This window comes from Oncorhynchus gorbuscha, unplaced genomic scaffold, assembly GCF_021184085.1.
Source record: "Oncorhynchus gorbuscha isolate QuinsamMale2020 ecotype Even-year unplaced genomic scaffold, OgorEven_v1.0 Un_scaffold_333, whole genome shotgun sequence".
Lineage (NCBI taxonomy): Eukaryota > Metazoa > Chordata > Actinopteri > Salmoniformes > Salmonidae > Oncorhynchus > Oncorhynchus gorbuscha.
Window position 1 is genome coordinate 341539 of NW_025745189.1, and position 15123 is coordinate 356661.

The following is a 15123-nucleotide window of genomic DNA, read 5'->3' on the forward strand; positions in this document are numbered from 1 at the left end:
GGGAGGGAAGGGGGAGGAGGGAAGGGGAAGAAGTGGAGGGGGAGGGAAGGGGGAGGGAAGGGGAGGAGGGAAGGGAAGGGGAAGGAGCGAAGGGGAAGGGGGAGAAAGAGGGAAGGCAGGGGATTGAGCTTGTGGTGAAAAAACTAGCTACTGCTGCTACTGGCTTCAGTTTCTCCTCTCGCACAGTGAAACGCACACATAACTTAATGATCAGAGAGAGAGAGAGAGAGAGAGAGAGACCACATGTAGAGAGAGGGGTTTAGCGCTTGCAGAGAGGGGGTGAGCACAGGAGGAGAGAAAGGGAGTGTGACAGAAAATAAAGATAGATATTGAGAGCGCTGAGGAAGAGTGACAGAGAGTGACAGCCCAGAGAGAAAGAGAGGGAGGGAAGGAAAGAGAGGGAGGGAGAGAGGGAGGGAAGGACTGACCAGAATGACGGAGGGAGGAGGGACAGGAGGAGGAAAGAAGAGGAGAGGAAGAGAGATATTGAAAGAGTCAGCACAGTTAGCGAGTGAGGGAGGGAGCCAGTGAGAAGAGAGAAAGAAAGAGGGAGAAAGAGAAGAGGGAGCAAAAAAATAAAGAGCAAAAGAGGTACAGCTTAGCCAATCAGGGCTTTCAGCCAGCGCAGCTATTCCCTCCTCAGCTGTTGTGTTCCAGCCAGAGAGGAGAGTTTCACTGCCTCTGAAAAGCGCGATAGAGCAACAAAAAAACGAGAGAAAGAGAGAGGGGAAGAAGCTAACTCGCTGTGGAAGAGTGGGAGAGAGAAAGCGAGAGAGCGAGAGAGCAAGGGAGACAGAGAGAGCGAGAGAGAGAGAGAATAAGAGGTTCTCTGTCCAGAGTTTAGGAGGAGAAAATGGATTCCGACTCGGGGGAGCAGAGTGAGGGGGATCTCTCTCCAGGTAAGATTGCTTGCTAATGTATGTGTGTGTGTGTGTGTGTGTGTGTGTGTGTGTGTGTGTGTGTGTGTGTGTGTGTGTGTGTGTGTGTGTGTGTGTGTGTGTGTGTGTGTGTGTGTGTGTGTGTGTGTGTGTGTGTGTGTGTGTGTGTGTGTGTGTGTGTGTGTGTGTGTGTGTGTGTGTGTGTGTGTGTGTGTGTATGTGGCTGTGTTTATATGTGTGTATACGTGTTTGTTTGTGTGTGTCTATTCAAACTTGTAGTAGGGAGAGGTTTCCATTAATGGTTAAAAGGTTAGGATTGGACAGTGATCTTTCCTGTGTTTATTTATCTCTGGTCTGTACATGCGGAGTTGCAGCCTGCCCTCCGCTCTGTGTGTGTCTGTAAGCCGGCTCAGTGTGTGAGCCGTGGCCATGATTAGCGTGCCAGGCAAGCTGAGACACGTGTGTGTGTGTGTGTGTGTGTGTGTGTGTGTGTGTGTGTGTGTGTGTGTGTGTGTGTGTGTGTGTGTGTGTGTGTGTGTGTGTGTGTGTGTGTGTGTGTGTGTGTGTGTGTGTGTGTGTGTGTGTGTGTGTGTGTGTGTGTGTGTGTGTGTGTGTGTGTGTGTGTGTCAAGCTATTAGATTTGATAATAATCAACACATCTACTAGGGGCCTCCTCTGTACTCTCCTCCCCTCAAGTCATCCTCTCAGAGGGTACATCAATATTTAACTGACAGGTTCTGTCTGACTACATGGACAGAGTGTGGCTCTCGTCTTACGTTCCAATACAGAGATCAATATTTACACATAATGTGCGTCCCAAATGGAACCCTATTCCCTATATAGCACACTACTTTTGACCAAAGCTCTAATAGGCCTTGGTCAAAGTGGTGCACTAAAATGGGAACATGGTGTCATTTGGAACGCAGTCTTACAGATGTAGGATCTTTATTAAATCCATCTAAAGTTTGTCATTTCCACTTTAACATTTCAGACTTTATTTGCTCTAACAAAAAACCTACAAAGAAATTACATGAATTATAACCCACATAATAATTCACACTTCCTGTTACTGCAGGATTATTTTCCTGGTGTATCAAACTGGCCCAAATGAAGGTCCTCCATCTGTATTGTGAGTCTATGAAAGTTGTATGGTTGTAAAGTTTTCTTTTAATGTATTTTTTAAGCCTATCCTGTCATGCAGGTGAAAGAGGACCCAAAAGCGACTTAACAGAAACAGAGTTTATTCAAGTCCAAACAGGGAATAACAGAAATCCTCTAGTCTGTAGAGGGGAATAACAGGAGAAGCGGCCACAGACTGCAGGTCGCTTCGGGTAGGCGCAGGCCGTAGTTGACAGAGACACCTGCTCACACGCAGCATCTGATGAAGGCAAAAAACACGACAGGACAGGGCGATACACAATCACAGCAAAAACACGACAGGACAGGGCGATACGCAATCACAGCATGGTGAATACTAAACAAGGAACCGACGGGACAGGAACGGAACACAAAGGAATAAATAGGGACTCTAATCAGGGGAAAGGATCGGGAACAGGTGTGGGAAGACTAAATGATGATTAGGGGAATAGGAACAGCTGGGAGCAGGAACGGAACGATAGAGAGAAGAGAGAGCGAGAGAGTGAGAGAGGGAGGGGGAGAGAGAGGGATAGAAAGAGGGAAAGAACCAAATAAGACCAGCAGAGGGAAACGAATAGAATGGGGAGCACAGGGACAAGACATGATAATAAATGACAAACATGACAGTACCCCCCACTCACCGAGCGCCTCCTGGCGCACTCGAGGAGGAATCCTGGCGGCAACGGAGGAAATCATCGATGAGTGAACGGTCCAGCACGTCCCGAGACGGAACCCAACTCCTCTCCTCAGGACCGTAACCCTCCCAATCCACTAAGTATTGGTGACCCCGTCCCCGAGAACGCATGTCCATGATCTTATGTACCTTGTAAATAGGTGCGCTCTCGACAAGGACGGGAGGGGGGAGGGAAGACGAACGGGGGTGCGAAGAAAGGGCTTAACACAGGAGACATGGAAGACAGGATGGACGCGACGAAGATGTCGCGGAAGAAGCAGTCGCACAGCGACAGGATTGACGACCTGGGAGACACGGAACGGACCAATGAACCGCGGAGTCAACTTACGAGAAGCTGTCGTAAGAGGAAGGTTGCGAGTGGAAAGCCACACTCTCTGGCCGCAACAATACCTTGGACTCTTAATCCTGCGTTTATTGGCGGCTCTCACCGTCTGTGCCCTGTAACGGCAAAGTGCAGACCTCACCCTCCTCCAGGTGCGCTCACAACGTTGGACAAACGCTTGAGCGGAGGGAACGCTGGACTCGGCAAGCTGGGATGAGAACAGAGGAGGCTGGTAACCCAGACTACTCTGAAACGGAGATAACCCGGTAGCAGACGAAGGAAGCGAATTGTGAGCGTATTCTGCCCAGGGGAGCTGTTCTGCCCAAGACGCAGGGTTTCTGAAAGAAAGGCTGCGTAGTATGCGACCAATCGTCTGATTGGCCCTCTCTGCTTGACCGTTAGACTGGGGATGAAACCCGGAAGAGAGACTGACGGACGCACCAATCAAACGACAGAACTCCCTCCAAAACTGTGACGTGAATTGCGGGCCTCTGTCTGAAACGGCGTCTAACGGGAGGCCATGAATTCTGAATACATTCTCAATAATGAATGTGCCGTCTCCTTAGCGGAAGGAAGTTTAGCGAGGGGAATGAAATGTGCCGCCTTAGAGAACCTATCGACAACCGTCAGAATCACAGTCTTCCCCGCAGACAAAGGCAGACCGGTAATGAAGTCTAAGGCAATGTGAGACCATGGTCGAGAAGGAATGGGGAGCGGTCTGAGACGACCGGCAGGAGGAGAGTTACCCGACTTAGTCTGCGCGCAGTCCGAACAAGCAGCCACGAAACGGCGCGTGTCACGCTCCTGAGTCGGCCACCAAAAGCGCTGGCGAATAGACGCAAGAGTGCCTCGAACACCGGGATGACCAGCTAACTTGGCAGAGTGAGCCCACTGAAGAACAGCCAGACGAGTGGAAACAGGAACGAAAAGGAGGTTACTAGGACAAGCGCGCGGCGACGCAGTGTGCGTGAGTGCTTGCTTAACCTGTCTTTCAATTCCCCAGACTGTTAACCCGACAACACGCCCATAAGGAAGAATCCCCTCGGGATCAGTAGAAGCCACAGAAGAACTAAACAGACGGGATAAGGCATCAGGCTTGGTGTTCTTGCTACCCGGACGGTAAGAAATCACAAACTCGAAACGAGCGAAAAACAACGCCCAACGAGCTTGACGGGCATTAAGTCGTTTGGCAGAACGGATGTACTCAAGGTTCTTATGGTCTGTCCAAACGACAAAAGGAACGGTCGCCCCCTCCAACCACTGTCGCCATTCGCCTAGGGCTAAGCGGATGGCGAGCAGTTCACGGTTACCCACATCATAGTTGCGCTCAGATGGCGACAGGCGATGAGAAAAATAAGCGCAAGGATGAACCTTATCGTCAGACTGGAAGCGCTGGGATAGAATGGCTCCCACGCCTACCTCTGAAGCGTCAACCTCGACAATGAATTGTCTAGTGACGTCAGGAGTAACGAGGATAGGAGCGGACGTAAAACGTTCTTTTAGAAGATCAAAAGCTCCCTGGGCGGAACCGGACCACTTAAAACACGTCTTGACAGAAGTAAGAGCTGTGAGAGGGGCAGCAACTTGACCGAAATTACGAATGAAACGCCGATAGAAATTAGCGAAACCTAAAAGCGCTGCAACTCGACACGTGACCTTGGAACGGGCCAATCACTGACAGCTTGGACCTTAGCGGAATCCATCTGAATGCCTTCAGCGGAAATAACGGAACCGAGAAAAGTAACGGAGGAGACATGAAAAGAGCACTTCTCAGCCTTTACGTAGAGACAATTCTCTAAAAGGCGCTGTAGAACACGTCGAACGTGCTGAACATGAATCTCGAGTGACGGAGAAAAAATCAGGATATCGTCAAGATAGACAAAAACAAAAATGTTCAGCATGTCTCTCAGAACATCATTAACTAATGCCTGAAAAACAGCTGGCGCATTGGCGAGACCGAACGGCAGAACCCGGTACTCAAAATGCCCTAACGGAGTGTTAAACGCCGTTTTCCACTCGTCCCCCTCTCTGATGCGCACGAGATGGTAAGCGTTACGAAGGTCCAACTTAGTAAAGCACCTGGCTCCCTGCAGAATCTCGAAGGCTGATGACATAAGGGGAAGCGGATAACGATTCTTAACCGTTATGTCATTCAGCCCTCGATAATCCACGCAGGGGCGCAGAGTACCGTCCTTCTTCTTAACAAAAAGAACCCCGCCCCGGCCGGAGAAGAAGAAGGCACTATGGTACCGGCGTCAAGAGACACAGACAAATAATCCTCGAGAGCCTTACGTTCGGGAGCCGACAGAGAGTATAGTCTACCTCGAGGAGGAGTGGTCCCCGGAAGGAGATCAATACTACAATCATACGACCGGTGAGGAGGAAGGGAGTTGGCTCGGGACCGACTGAAGACCGTGCGCAGATCATGATATTCCTCCGGCACTCCTGTCAAATCGCCAGGTTCCTCCTGAGAAGTAGGGACAGAAGAAACGGGAGGGATGGCAGACATTAAACACTTCACATGACAAGAAACGTTCCAGGATAGGATAGAATTACTAGACCAATTAATAGAAGGATTATGACATACTAGCCAGGGATGACCCAAAACAACAGGTGTAAACGGTGAACGGAAAATCAAAAAGAAATAGTCTCACTGTGGTTACCAGATACTGTGAGGGTTAAAGGTAGTGTCTCAAATCTGATACTGGGAAGATGACTACCATCTAAGGCGAACATGGGCGTAGGCTTCTCTAACTCTCTGAAAGGAATGTCATGTTTCCGAACCCATGCTTCGTCCATGAAACAACCCTCAGCCCCAGAGTCTATCAAGGCACTACATGTAGCACCCGAACCGGTCCAGCGTAGATGGACCGACAAAGTAGTACAGGATTTTGATGGAGAGACTTGAGTAGTTGCGCTCACCTGTAGCCCTCCGCTTACAGATGAGCTCTGGCTTTTACTGGACATGAATTAACAAAATGTCCAGCAACTCCGCAATAGAGGCACAGGCGGTTGGTGATCCTCCGTTCCCTCTCCTTAGTCGAGATGCGAATCCCTCCCAGCTGCATGGGCTCAGTCTCAAAGCCAGAGGAGGGAGATGGTTGCGATGCGGAGCAGGGAAACACCGTTGATGCGAGCTCTCTTCCACGAGCCCGGTGACGAAGATCTACCCGTCGTTCTATGCGGATGGCGAGAGCAATCAAAGAGTCCACATCTGAAGGAACCTCCCGGGAGAGAATCTCATCCTTAACCACTGCGTGGAGTCCCTCCAGAAAACGAGCGAGCAGCGCCGGCTCGTTCCACTCACTAGAGGCAGCAAGAGTGCGAAACTCAATAGAATAATCCGTTATGGACCGTTCACCTTGGCATAAGGAAGCCAGGGCCCTAGAAGCCTCCCCACCAAAAACTGAACGGTCAAAAACCCGAATCATCTCCTCTTTAAAGTTCTGGAACTTGTTAGAGCAATCAGCCCTTGCCTCCCAGATAGCTGTGCCCCATTCTCGAGCCCGGCCAGTAAGGAGTGAAATGACGTAAGCAACCCGAGCTCTCTCTCTAGAGTATGTGTTGGGTTGGAGAGAGAACACAATCTCACACTGCGTGAGAAAGGAGCGGCACTCAGTGGGCTGCCCGGAGTAGCAAGGTGGGTTATTAACCCTAGGTTCTGGAGGCTCGGCAGGCCAGGAAGTAACAGGTGGCACGAGACGTAGACTCTGGAACTGTCCAGAGAGGTCGGAAACCTGAGCGGCCAGGTTCTCCACGGCATGGCGAGCAGCAGACAATTCCTGCTCGTGTCTGCCGAGCATGGCTCCTTGGATCTCGACGGCAGTGTAACGAGCGTCTGAAGTCGCTGGGTCCATTCCTTGGTCGGTTCCTTCTGTCATGCAGGTGAAAGAGGACCCAAAAGCGACTTAACAGAAACAGAGTTTATTCAAGTCCAAACAGGGAATAACAGAAATCCTCTAGTCTGTAGAGGGGAATAACAGGAGAAGCGGCCACAGACTGCAGGTCGCTTCGGGTAGGCGCAGGCCGTAGTTGACAGAGACACCTGCTCACACGCAGCATCTGATGAAGGCAAAAAACACGACAGGACAGGGCGATACACAATCACAGCAAAAACACGACAGGACAGGGCGATACGCAATCACAGCATGGTGAATACTAAACAAGGAACCGACGGGACAGGAACGGAACACAAAGGAATAAATAGGGACTCTAATCAGGGGAAAGGATCGGGAACAGGTGTGGGAAGACTAAATGATGATTAGGGGAATAGGAACAGCTGGGAGCAGGAACGGAACGATAGAGAGAAGAGAGAGCGAGAGAGTGAGAGAGGGAGGGGGAGAGAGAGGGATAGAAAGAGGGAAAGAACCAAATAAGACCAGCAGAGGGAAACGAATAGAATGGGGAGCACAGGGACAAGACATGATAATAAATGACAAACATGACATATCCCAAACCTTAACCCTAACCTCAGAGTTAATGCCTAACCTTGAGAAAATGTGGAGTTAATGTCTGAACTTAACCCTAACCTTAAAAATTCTGAGTTTATGCCTAAACTTAACCTTGAACACTTAGAAATTTGACGTTTGAGAAACGTGGATGGACGTCTAATTGTGACATGAGATTGTGAGAGCTGGTAGCATTAATCATAGGAATACTTTCAGAAGGCCTGTTGACATAGTAATGTTGGCACATGTTGTAATATACAACATCAGGTGTCCTCAGTATTGCTCCCCATGTGTGAAAGTCCCCTGTTCTTTACCATATCTCTAGTGTTGTGGTTTATCTTCAGTCACAGGACCCCTAACCCCTCTGAGCCCTGTGTGAAGGGCCGTGTTTACGTTTGGTCTGGTTTTTACAATTGTTTGGGGAGACAGAGGCTTACTGTGCTGGAGGCATTAGGATATCCTTAAAGCCTACAGCATTCTCACTCTCCTGATCTCTCACTGACTCTCTCTCTCTCCTCTCTGCTGTGATGGCACACTTTCTCTCACTCTCCCCACATCTCACTGACTCTCTCCTCTCTCTCTTAAGTCACACTTTCTCTCACTCTCCCCACATCTCACTGACTCTCTCCTCTCTCTCTTAAGTCACTCTTTCTCTCACTCTCCCCACATCTCACTGACTCTCTCTCTCTTCTCTCTCTTTAGCCACTCTTTCTCTCACTCTCCCCACATCTCACTGACTCTCTCTCACTCTCCCCGTCTCTCACTGACTTTCCTCTCTCTCTTTAGTCTCTCTTTCTCTCAGACTCTCTCTCTCTCTTTAGTCACTCTTTCTCTCACTCTCCCCACTCTCACTGACTCTCCTCTCTCTCTTAGTCACTCTTTCTCTCACTCTCCCCACTCTCACTGACTCCCTTCTCTCTTTACATCTCACTGACTCTCACTGACTCTCTCTCTCTTTAGTCACAGTTTCTCTCACTCCCCCACATCTCACTGACTCTCCTCTCTCTCTTAAGTCACAGTTTCTCTCACTCTCCCCACATCTCACTGACTCTCTCTCTGACTCTCTCTCACTCTCTCTCTCTCTCTTTTTCTTAGTCACTCTTTCTCTCACTCTCCCCACATCTCACTGACTCTCTCTCTCTCTCTTTAGTCACTCTTTCTCTCACTCTCCCCACATCTCACTGACTCTCTCTCTCTCTCTTTTAGTCACTCTTTCTCACTCTCCCCCATCTCACTGACTCTCCTCTCTCTCTTTAGTCACTCTTTCTCTCACTCTCCCCACATCTCACTGACTCTCTCCTCTCTCTCTTAAGTCACTTTTTCTCTCACTCTCCCCACATCTCACTGACTCTCTCTCTTAAGTCACTCTTTCTCTCTCTCACTCTCTCTCTCTTCTCTCTCTTAGTCACTCTTTCTCTCTCTCTCCCCACATCTCACTGACTTTCCTCTCTCTCTTTAGTCACTCTTTCTTTCCCCTCTCTCACTGACCCCCTCTCTCACTGACTCTCCTCTCACTGACTCTCTTTAGTCACAGTTTCTCTCACTCTCCCCAAATCTCACTGACTCTCTCCTCTCTCTCTTAAGTCACTCTTTCTCTCACTCTCCCCAATCTCACTGACTCTCTCCTCTCTTCTCTCTCTTAAGTCACTCTTTCTCTCACTCTCCCCCTCTCTCTCACTGACTCTCCTCTCTCTTTTTAGTCACTCTTTCTCTCACTCCCCCTCTCTCACTGACTCTCTTCTCTCTCTTTAGTCACTCTTTCTCTCACTCTCCCCACATCTCACTGACTCTCTCTTCTCTCTCTTAAGTCACTCTTTCTCTCACTCTCCCCACATCTCACTGACTCTCTCTCTCTTCTCTCTCTTAAGTCACTCTTTCTCTCACTCTCCCCCTCTCTCACCGACTCTCCTCTCTCTCTCTGTCACTCACTCTTTCTCTCACTCCCCCATCTCTCACTGACTCTCCTCTCTCTCTTTAGTCACTCTATCTCTCACTCTCCCCACATCTCACTGACTCTCTCCTCTCTCTCTTAAGTCACTCTTTCTACATTTACATTTACATTTAAGTCATTTAGCAGACGCTCTTATCCAGAGCGACTTACAAATTGGTGCATTCACCTTATGACATCCAGTGGGACAGTCACTTAACAATAGTGCATCTAAAACTTAGGGGGGGTGGGGTGAGAGGGATTACTTATCCTATCCTAGGTATTCCTTAAAGAGGTGGGGTTTCAGGTGTCTCCGGAAGGTGGTGATTGACTCCGCTGTCCTGGCGTCGTGAGGGAGTTTGTTCCACCATTGGGGGCCAGGGCAGCGAACAGTTTTGACTGGGCTGAGCGGGAGCTGTACTTCCTCAGTGGTAGGGAGGCGAGCAGGCCAGAGGTGGATGAACGCAGTGCCCTTGTTTGGGTGTAGGGCCTGATCAGAGCCTGGAGGTACTGAGGTGCCGTTCCCCTCACAGCTCCGTAGGCAAGCACCATGGTCTTGTAGCGGATGCGAGCTTCAACTGGAAGCCAGTGGAGAGAACGGAGGAGCGGGGTGACGTGAGAGAACTTGGGAAGGTTGAACACCAGACGGGCTGCGGCGTTCTGGATGAGTTGAAGGGGTTTAATGGCACAGGCAGGGAGCCCAGCCAACAGCGAGTTGCAGTAATCCAGACGGGAGATGACAAGTGCCTGGATTAGGACCTGCGCCGCTTCCTGTGTGAGGCAGGGTCGTACTCTGCGGATGTTGTAGAGCATGAACCTACAGGAACGGGCCACCGCCTTGATGTTGGTTGAGAACGACAGGGTGTTGTCCAGGATCACGCCAAGGTTCTTGGCGCTCTGGGAGGAGGACACAATGGAGTTGTCAACCGTGATGGCGAGATCATGGAACGGGCAGTCCTTCCCCGGGAGGAAGAGCAGCTCCGTCTTGCCGAGGTTCAGCTTGAGGTGGTGATCCGTCATCCACACTGATATGTCTGCCAGACATGCAGAGATGCGATTCGCCACCTGGTCATCAGAAGGGGGAAAGGAGAAGATTAATTGTGTGTCGTCTGCATAGCATTGATAAGAGAGACCATGTGAGGTTATGACAGAGCCAAGTGACTTGGTGTATAGCGAGAATAGGAGAGGGCCAAGAACAGAGCCCTGGGGGACACCAGTGGTGAGAGCGCGTGGTGAGGAGACAGATTCTCGCCACGCCACCTGGTAGGAGCGACCTGTCAGGTAGGACGCAATCCAAGCGTGGGCCGCGCCGGAGATGCCCAACTCGGAGAGGGTGGAGAGGAGGATCTGATGGTTCACAGTATCGAAGGCAGCCGATAGATCTAGAAGGATGAGAGCAGAGGAGAGAGAGTTAGCTTTAGCAGTGCGGAGCGCCTCCGTGATACAGAGGAGAGCAGTCTCAGTTTCTCTCACTCTCCCCACATCTCACTGACTCTCTCTTCTCTCTCTTAAGTCACTCTTTCTCTCACTCTCACCCTCTCTAACTGACTCTCCTCTCTCTTTTTAGTCACTCTTTCTCTCACTCCCCCCCTCTCTCACTGACTCTCCTCTCTCTCTTTAGTCACAGTTTCTCTCACTCTCCCCACATCTCACTGACTCTCTCCTCTCTCTCTTAAGTCACTCTTTCTCTCACTCTCCCCACATCTCACTGACTCTCTCTCTCTTCTCTCTCTTAAGTCACTCTTTCTCTCACTCTCCCCACATCTCACTGACTCTCTCCTCTCTCTCTTAAGTCACTCTTTCTCTCACTCTCCCCACATCTCACTGACTCTCTCTCTCTTCTCTCTCTTTAGCCACTCTTTCTCTCACTCTCCCCTCTCTCACTGACTCTCCTCTCTCTCTTTAGTCACTTTTTCTCTCACTCTCCCCACATCTCACTGACTTTCCTCTCTCTCTTTAGTCACTCTTTCTCTCACTCCCCCCCTCTCTCACTGACTCTCCTCTCTCTCTTTAGTCACAGTTTCTCTCACTCTCCCCACATCTCACTGACTCTCTCCTCTCTCTCTTAAGTCACTCTTTCTCTCACTCTCCCCACATCTCACTGACTCTCTCTCTCTCTCTCTTAAGTCACTCTTTCTCTCTCTCTCCCCACATCTCACTGACTTTCCTCTCAGTCACTCTTTCTCTCACTCCCCCCTCTCTCACTGACTCTCCTCTCTCTCTTTTAGTCACAGTTTCTCTCACTCTCCCCAAATCTCACTGACTCTCTCCTCTCTCTCTTAAGTCACTCTTTCTCTCACTCTCCCCACATCTCACTGACTCTCTCTCTCTTCTCTCTCTTAAGTCACTCTTTCTCTCACTCTCCCCCTCTCTCACTGACTCTCCTCTCTCTTTTTAGTCACTCTTTCTCTCACTCCCCCCTCTCACTGACTCTCTTCTCTCTCTTTAGTCACTCTTTCTCTCACTCTCCCCACATCTCACTGACTCTCTCTTCTCTCTCTTAAGTCACTCTTTCTCTCACTCTCCCCACATCTCACTGACTCTCTCTCTCTTCTCTCTCTTAAGTCACTCTTTCTCTCACTCTCCCCCTCTCTCACCGACTCTCCTCTCTCTCTTTAGTCACTCTTTCTCTCACTCCCCCCATCTCTCACTGACTCTCCTCTCTCTCTTTAGTCACTCTATCTCTCACTCTCCCCACATCTCACTGACTCTCTCCTCTCTCTCTTAAGTCACTCTTTCTACATTTACATTTACATTTAAGTCATTTAGCAGACGCTCTTATCCAGAGCGACTTACAAATTGGTGCATTCACCTTATGACATCCAGTGGGACAGTCACTTAACAATAGTGCATCTAAAACTTAGGGGGGGTGGGGTGAGAGGGATTACTTATCCTATCCTAGGTATTCCTTAAAGAGGTGGGGTTTCAGGTGTCTCCGGAAGGTGGTGATTGACTCCGCTGTCCTGGCGTCGTGAGGGAGTTTGTTCCACCATTGGGGGGCCAGGGCAGCGAACAGTTTTGACTGGGCTGAGCGGGAGCTGTACTTCCTCAGTGGTAGGGAGGCGAGCAGGCCAGAGGTGGATGAACGCAGTGCCCTTGTTTGGGTGTAGGGCCTGATCAGAGCCTGGAGGTACTGAGGTGCCGTTCCCCTCACAGCTCCGTAGGCAAGCACCATGGTCTTGTAGCGGATGCGAGCTTCAACTGGAAGCCAGTGGAGAGAACGGAGGAGCGGGGTGACGTGAGAGAACTTGGGAAGGTTGAACACCAGACGGGCTGCGGCGTTCTGGATGAGTTGAAGGGGTTTAATGGCACAGGCAGGGAGCCCAGCCAACAGCGAGTTGCAGTAATCCAGACGGGAGATGACAAGTGCCTGGATTAGGACCTGCGCCGCTTCCTGTGTGAGGCAGGGTCGTACTCTGCGGATGTTGTAGAGCATGAACCTACAGGAACGGGCCACCGCCTTGATGTTGGTTGAGAACGACAGGGTGTTGTCCAGGATCACGCCAAGGTTCTTGGCGCTCTGGGAGGAGGACACAATGGAGTTGTCAACCGTGATGGCGAGATCATGGAACGGGCAGTCCTTCCCCGGGAGGAAGAGCAGCTCCGTCTTGCCGAGGTTCAGCTTGAGGTGGTGATCCGTCATCCACACTGATATGTCTGCCAGACATGCAGAGATGCGATTCGCCACCTGGTCATCAGAAGGGGGAAAGGAGAAGATTAATTGTGTGTCGTCTGCATAGCATTGATAAGAGAGACCATGTGAGGTTATGACAGAGCCAAGTGACTTGGTGTATAGCGAGAATAGGAGAGGGCCAAGAACAGAGCCCTGGGGACACCAGTGGTGAGAGCGCGTGGTGAGGAGACAGATTCTCGCCACGCCACCTGGTAGGAGCGACCTGTCAGGTAGGACGCAATCCAAGCGTGGGCCGCGCCGGAGATGCCCAACTCGGAGAGGGTGGAGAGGAGGATCTGATGGTTCACAGTATCGAAGGCAGCCGATAGATCTAGAAGGATGAGAGCAGAGGAGAGAGAGTTAGCTTTAGCAGTGCGGAGCGCCTCCGTGATACAGAGGAGAGCAGTCTCAGTTTCTCTCACTCTCCCCACATCTCACTGACTCTCTCTCTCTTCTCTCTCTTAAGTCACTCTTTCTCTCACTCTCCCCCTCTCTCACTGACTCTCCTCTCTCTCTTTAGTCACTCTTTCTCTCACTCTCCCCTCTCTCACGGACTCTCCTCTCTCTCTTTAGTCACTTTTTCTCTCACTCTCCCCACATCTCACTGACTCTCTCCTCTCTCTCTTAAGTCACTCTTTCTCTCACTCTCCCCACATCTCACTGACTCTCTCTCTCTTCTCTCTCTTAAGTCACTCTTTCTCTCACTCTCCCCCTCTCTCACTGACTCTCCTCTCTCTCATTAGTCACTCTTTCTCTCACTCCCCCCCTCTCTCACTGACTCTCCTCTCTCTCTTTAGTCACTCTATCTCTCACTCTCCCCACATCTCACTGACTCTCTCCTCTCTCTCTTAAGTCACTCTTTCTCTCACTCTCCCCACATCTCACTGACTCTCTCTCTCTTCTCTCTCTTAAGTCACTCTTTCTCCCACTCTCCCCACATCTCACTGACTCTCTCTCTCTTCTCTCTCTTAAGTCACTCTTTCTCCCACTCTCCCCACATCTCACTGACTCTCTCTCTCTTCTCTCTCTTAAGTCACTCTTTCTCTCACTCTCCCCCTCTCTCACTGACTCTCCTCTCTCTCTTTAGTCACTCTTTCTCTCACTCTCCCCTCTCTCACTGACTCTCCTCTCTCTCTTTAGTCACTCTTTCTCTCACTCCGCCCCTCTCTCACTGACTCTCCTCTCTCTCTTTAGTCACTCTTTCTCTTACTCTCCCCACATCTCACTGACTCTCTCCTCTCTCTCTTAAGTCACTCTTTCTCTCACTCTCCCCACATCTCACTGACTCTCTCTCTCTTCTCTCTCTTAAGTCACTCTTTCTCTCACGCTCCCCCTCTCTCACTGACTCTCCTCTCTCTCTTTTAGTCACTCTTTCTCTCACTCTCCCCCTCTCTCACTGACTTTCCTCTCTCTCTTTAGTCACTCTTTCTCTCACGCTCCCCTCTCTCACTGACTCTCTTCTCTCTCTTAAGTCACTCTTTCTCTCACGCTCCCCCTCTCTCACTGACTCTCTCCTCTCTCTCTTTAGTCACTTTTTCTCTCACTTTCCCCACATCTCACTGACTCTCTCTCTCTTTAGTCACTCTTTCTCTCACTCTCCCCCTCTCTCACTGACTCTCCTCTCTCTCTTTAGTCACTCTTTCTCTCAATCTCCCCACATCTCACTGACTCTCTCCTCTCTCTCTTAAGTCACTCTTTCTCTCACTCTCCCCACATCTCACTGACTCTCTCTCTCTTCTCTCTCTTAAGTCACTCTTTCTCTCACTCTCCCCACATCTCACTGACTCTCTCCTCTCTCTCTTAAGTCACTCTTTCTCTCACTCTCCCCACATCTCACTGACTCTCTCTCTCTTCTCTCTCTTTAGCCACTCTTTCTCTCACTCTCCCCCTCTCTCACTGACTCTCCTCTCTCTCTTTAGTCACTTTTTCTCTCACTCTCCCCACATCTCACTGACTTTCCTCTCTCTCTTTAGTCACTCTTTCTCTCACTCCCCCCCTCTCTCACTGACTCTCCTCTCTCTCTTTAGTCACAGTTTCTCTCACT

The 15123-nt window shown here is 50.3% G+C and overlaps 1 protein-coding gene across 1 annotated transcript in view; it reads left to right on the top strand.

Moving 5' to 3' along the window:
- Positions 1–429: 429 nt before the first annotated feature.
- Positions 430–15123, top strand: part of tnfaip8l3 (tumor necrosis factor, alpha-induced protein 8-like 3) — a 72355-nt gene continuing 57661 nt past the window's right edge. The window contains exon 1 of the mRNA XM_046333041.1: positions 430–899. Within this exon, the coding sequence (XP_046188997.1) occupies positions 854–899 (46 nt within the window). The 5' untranslated portion in view covers positions 430–853. The remainder of the gene's footprint in view (positions 900–15123) is intronic.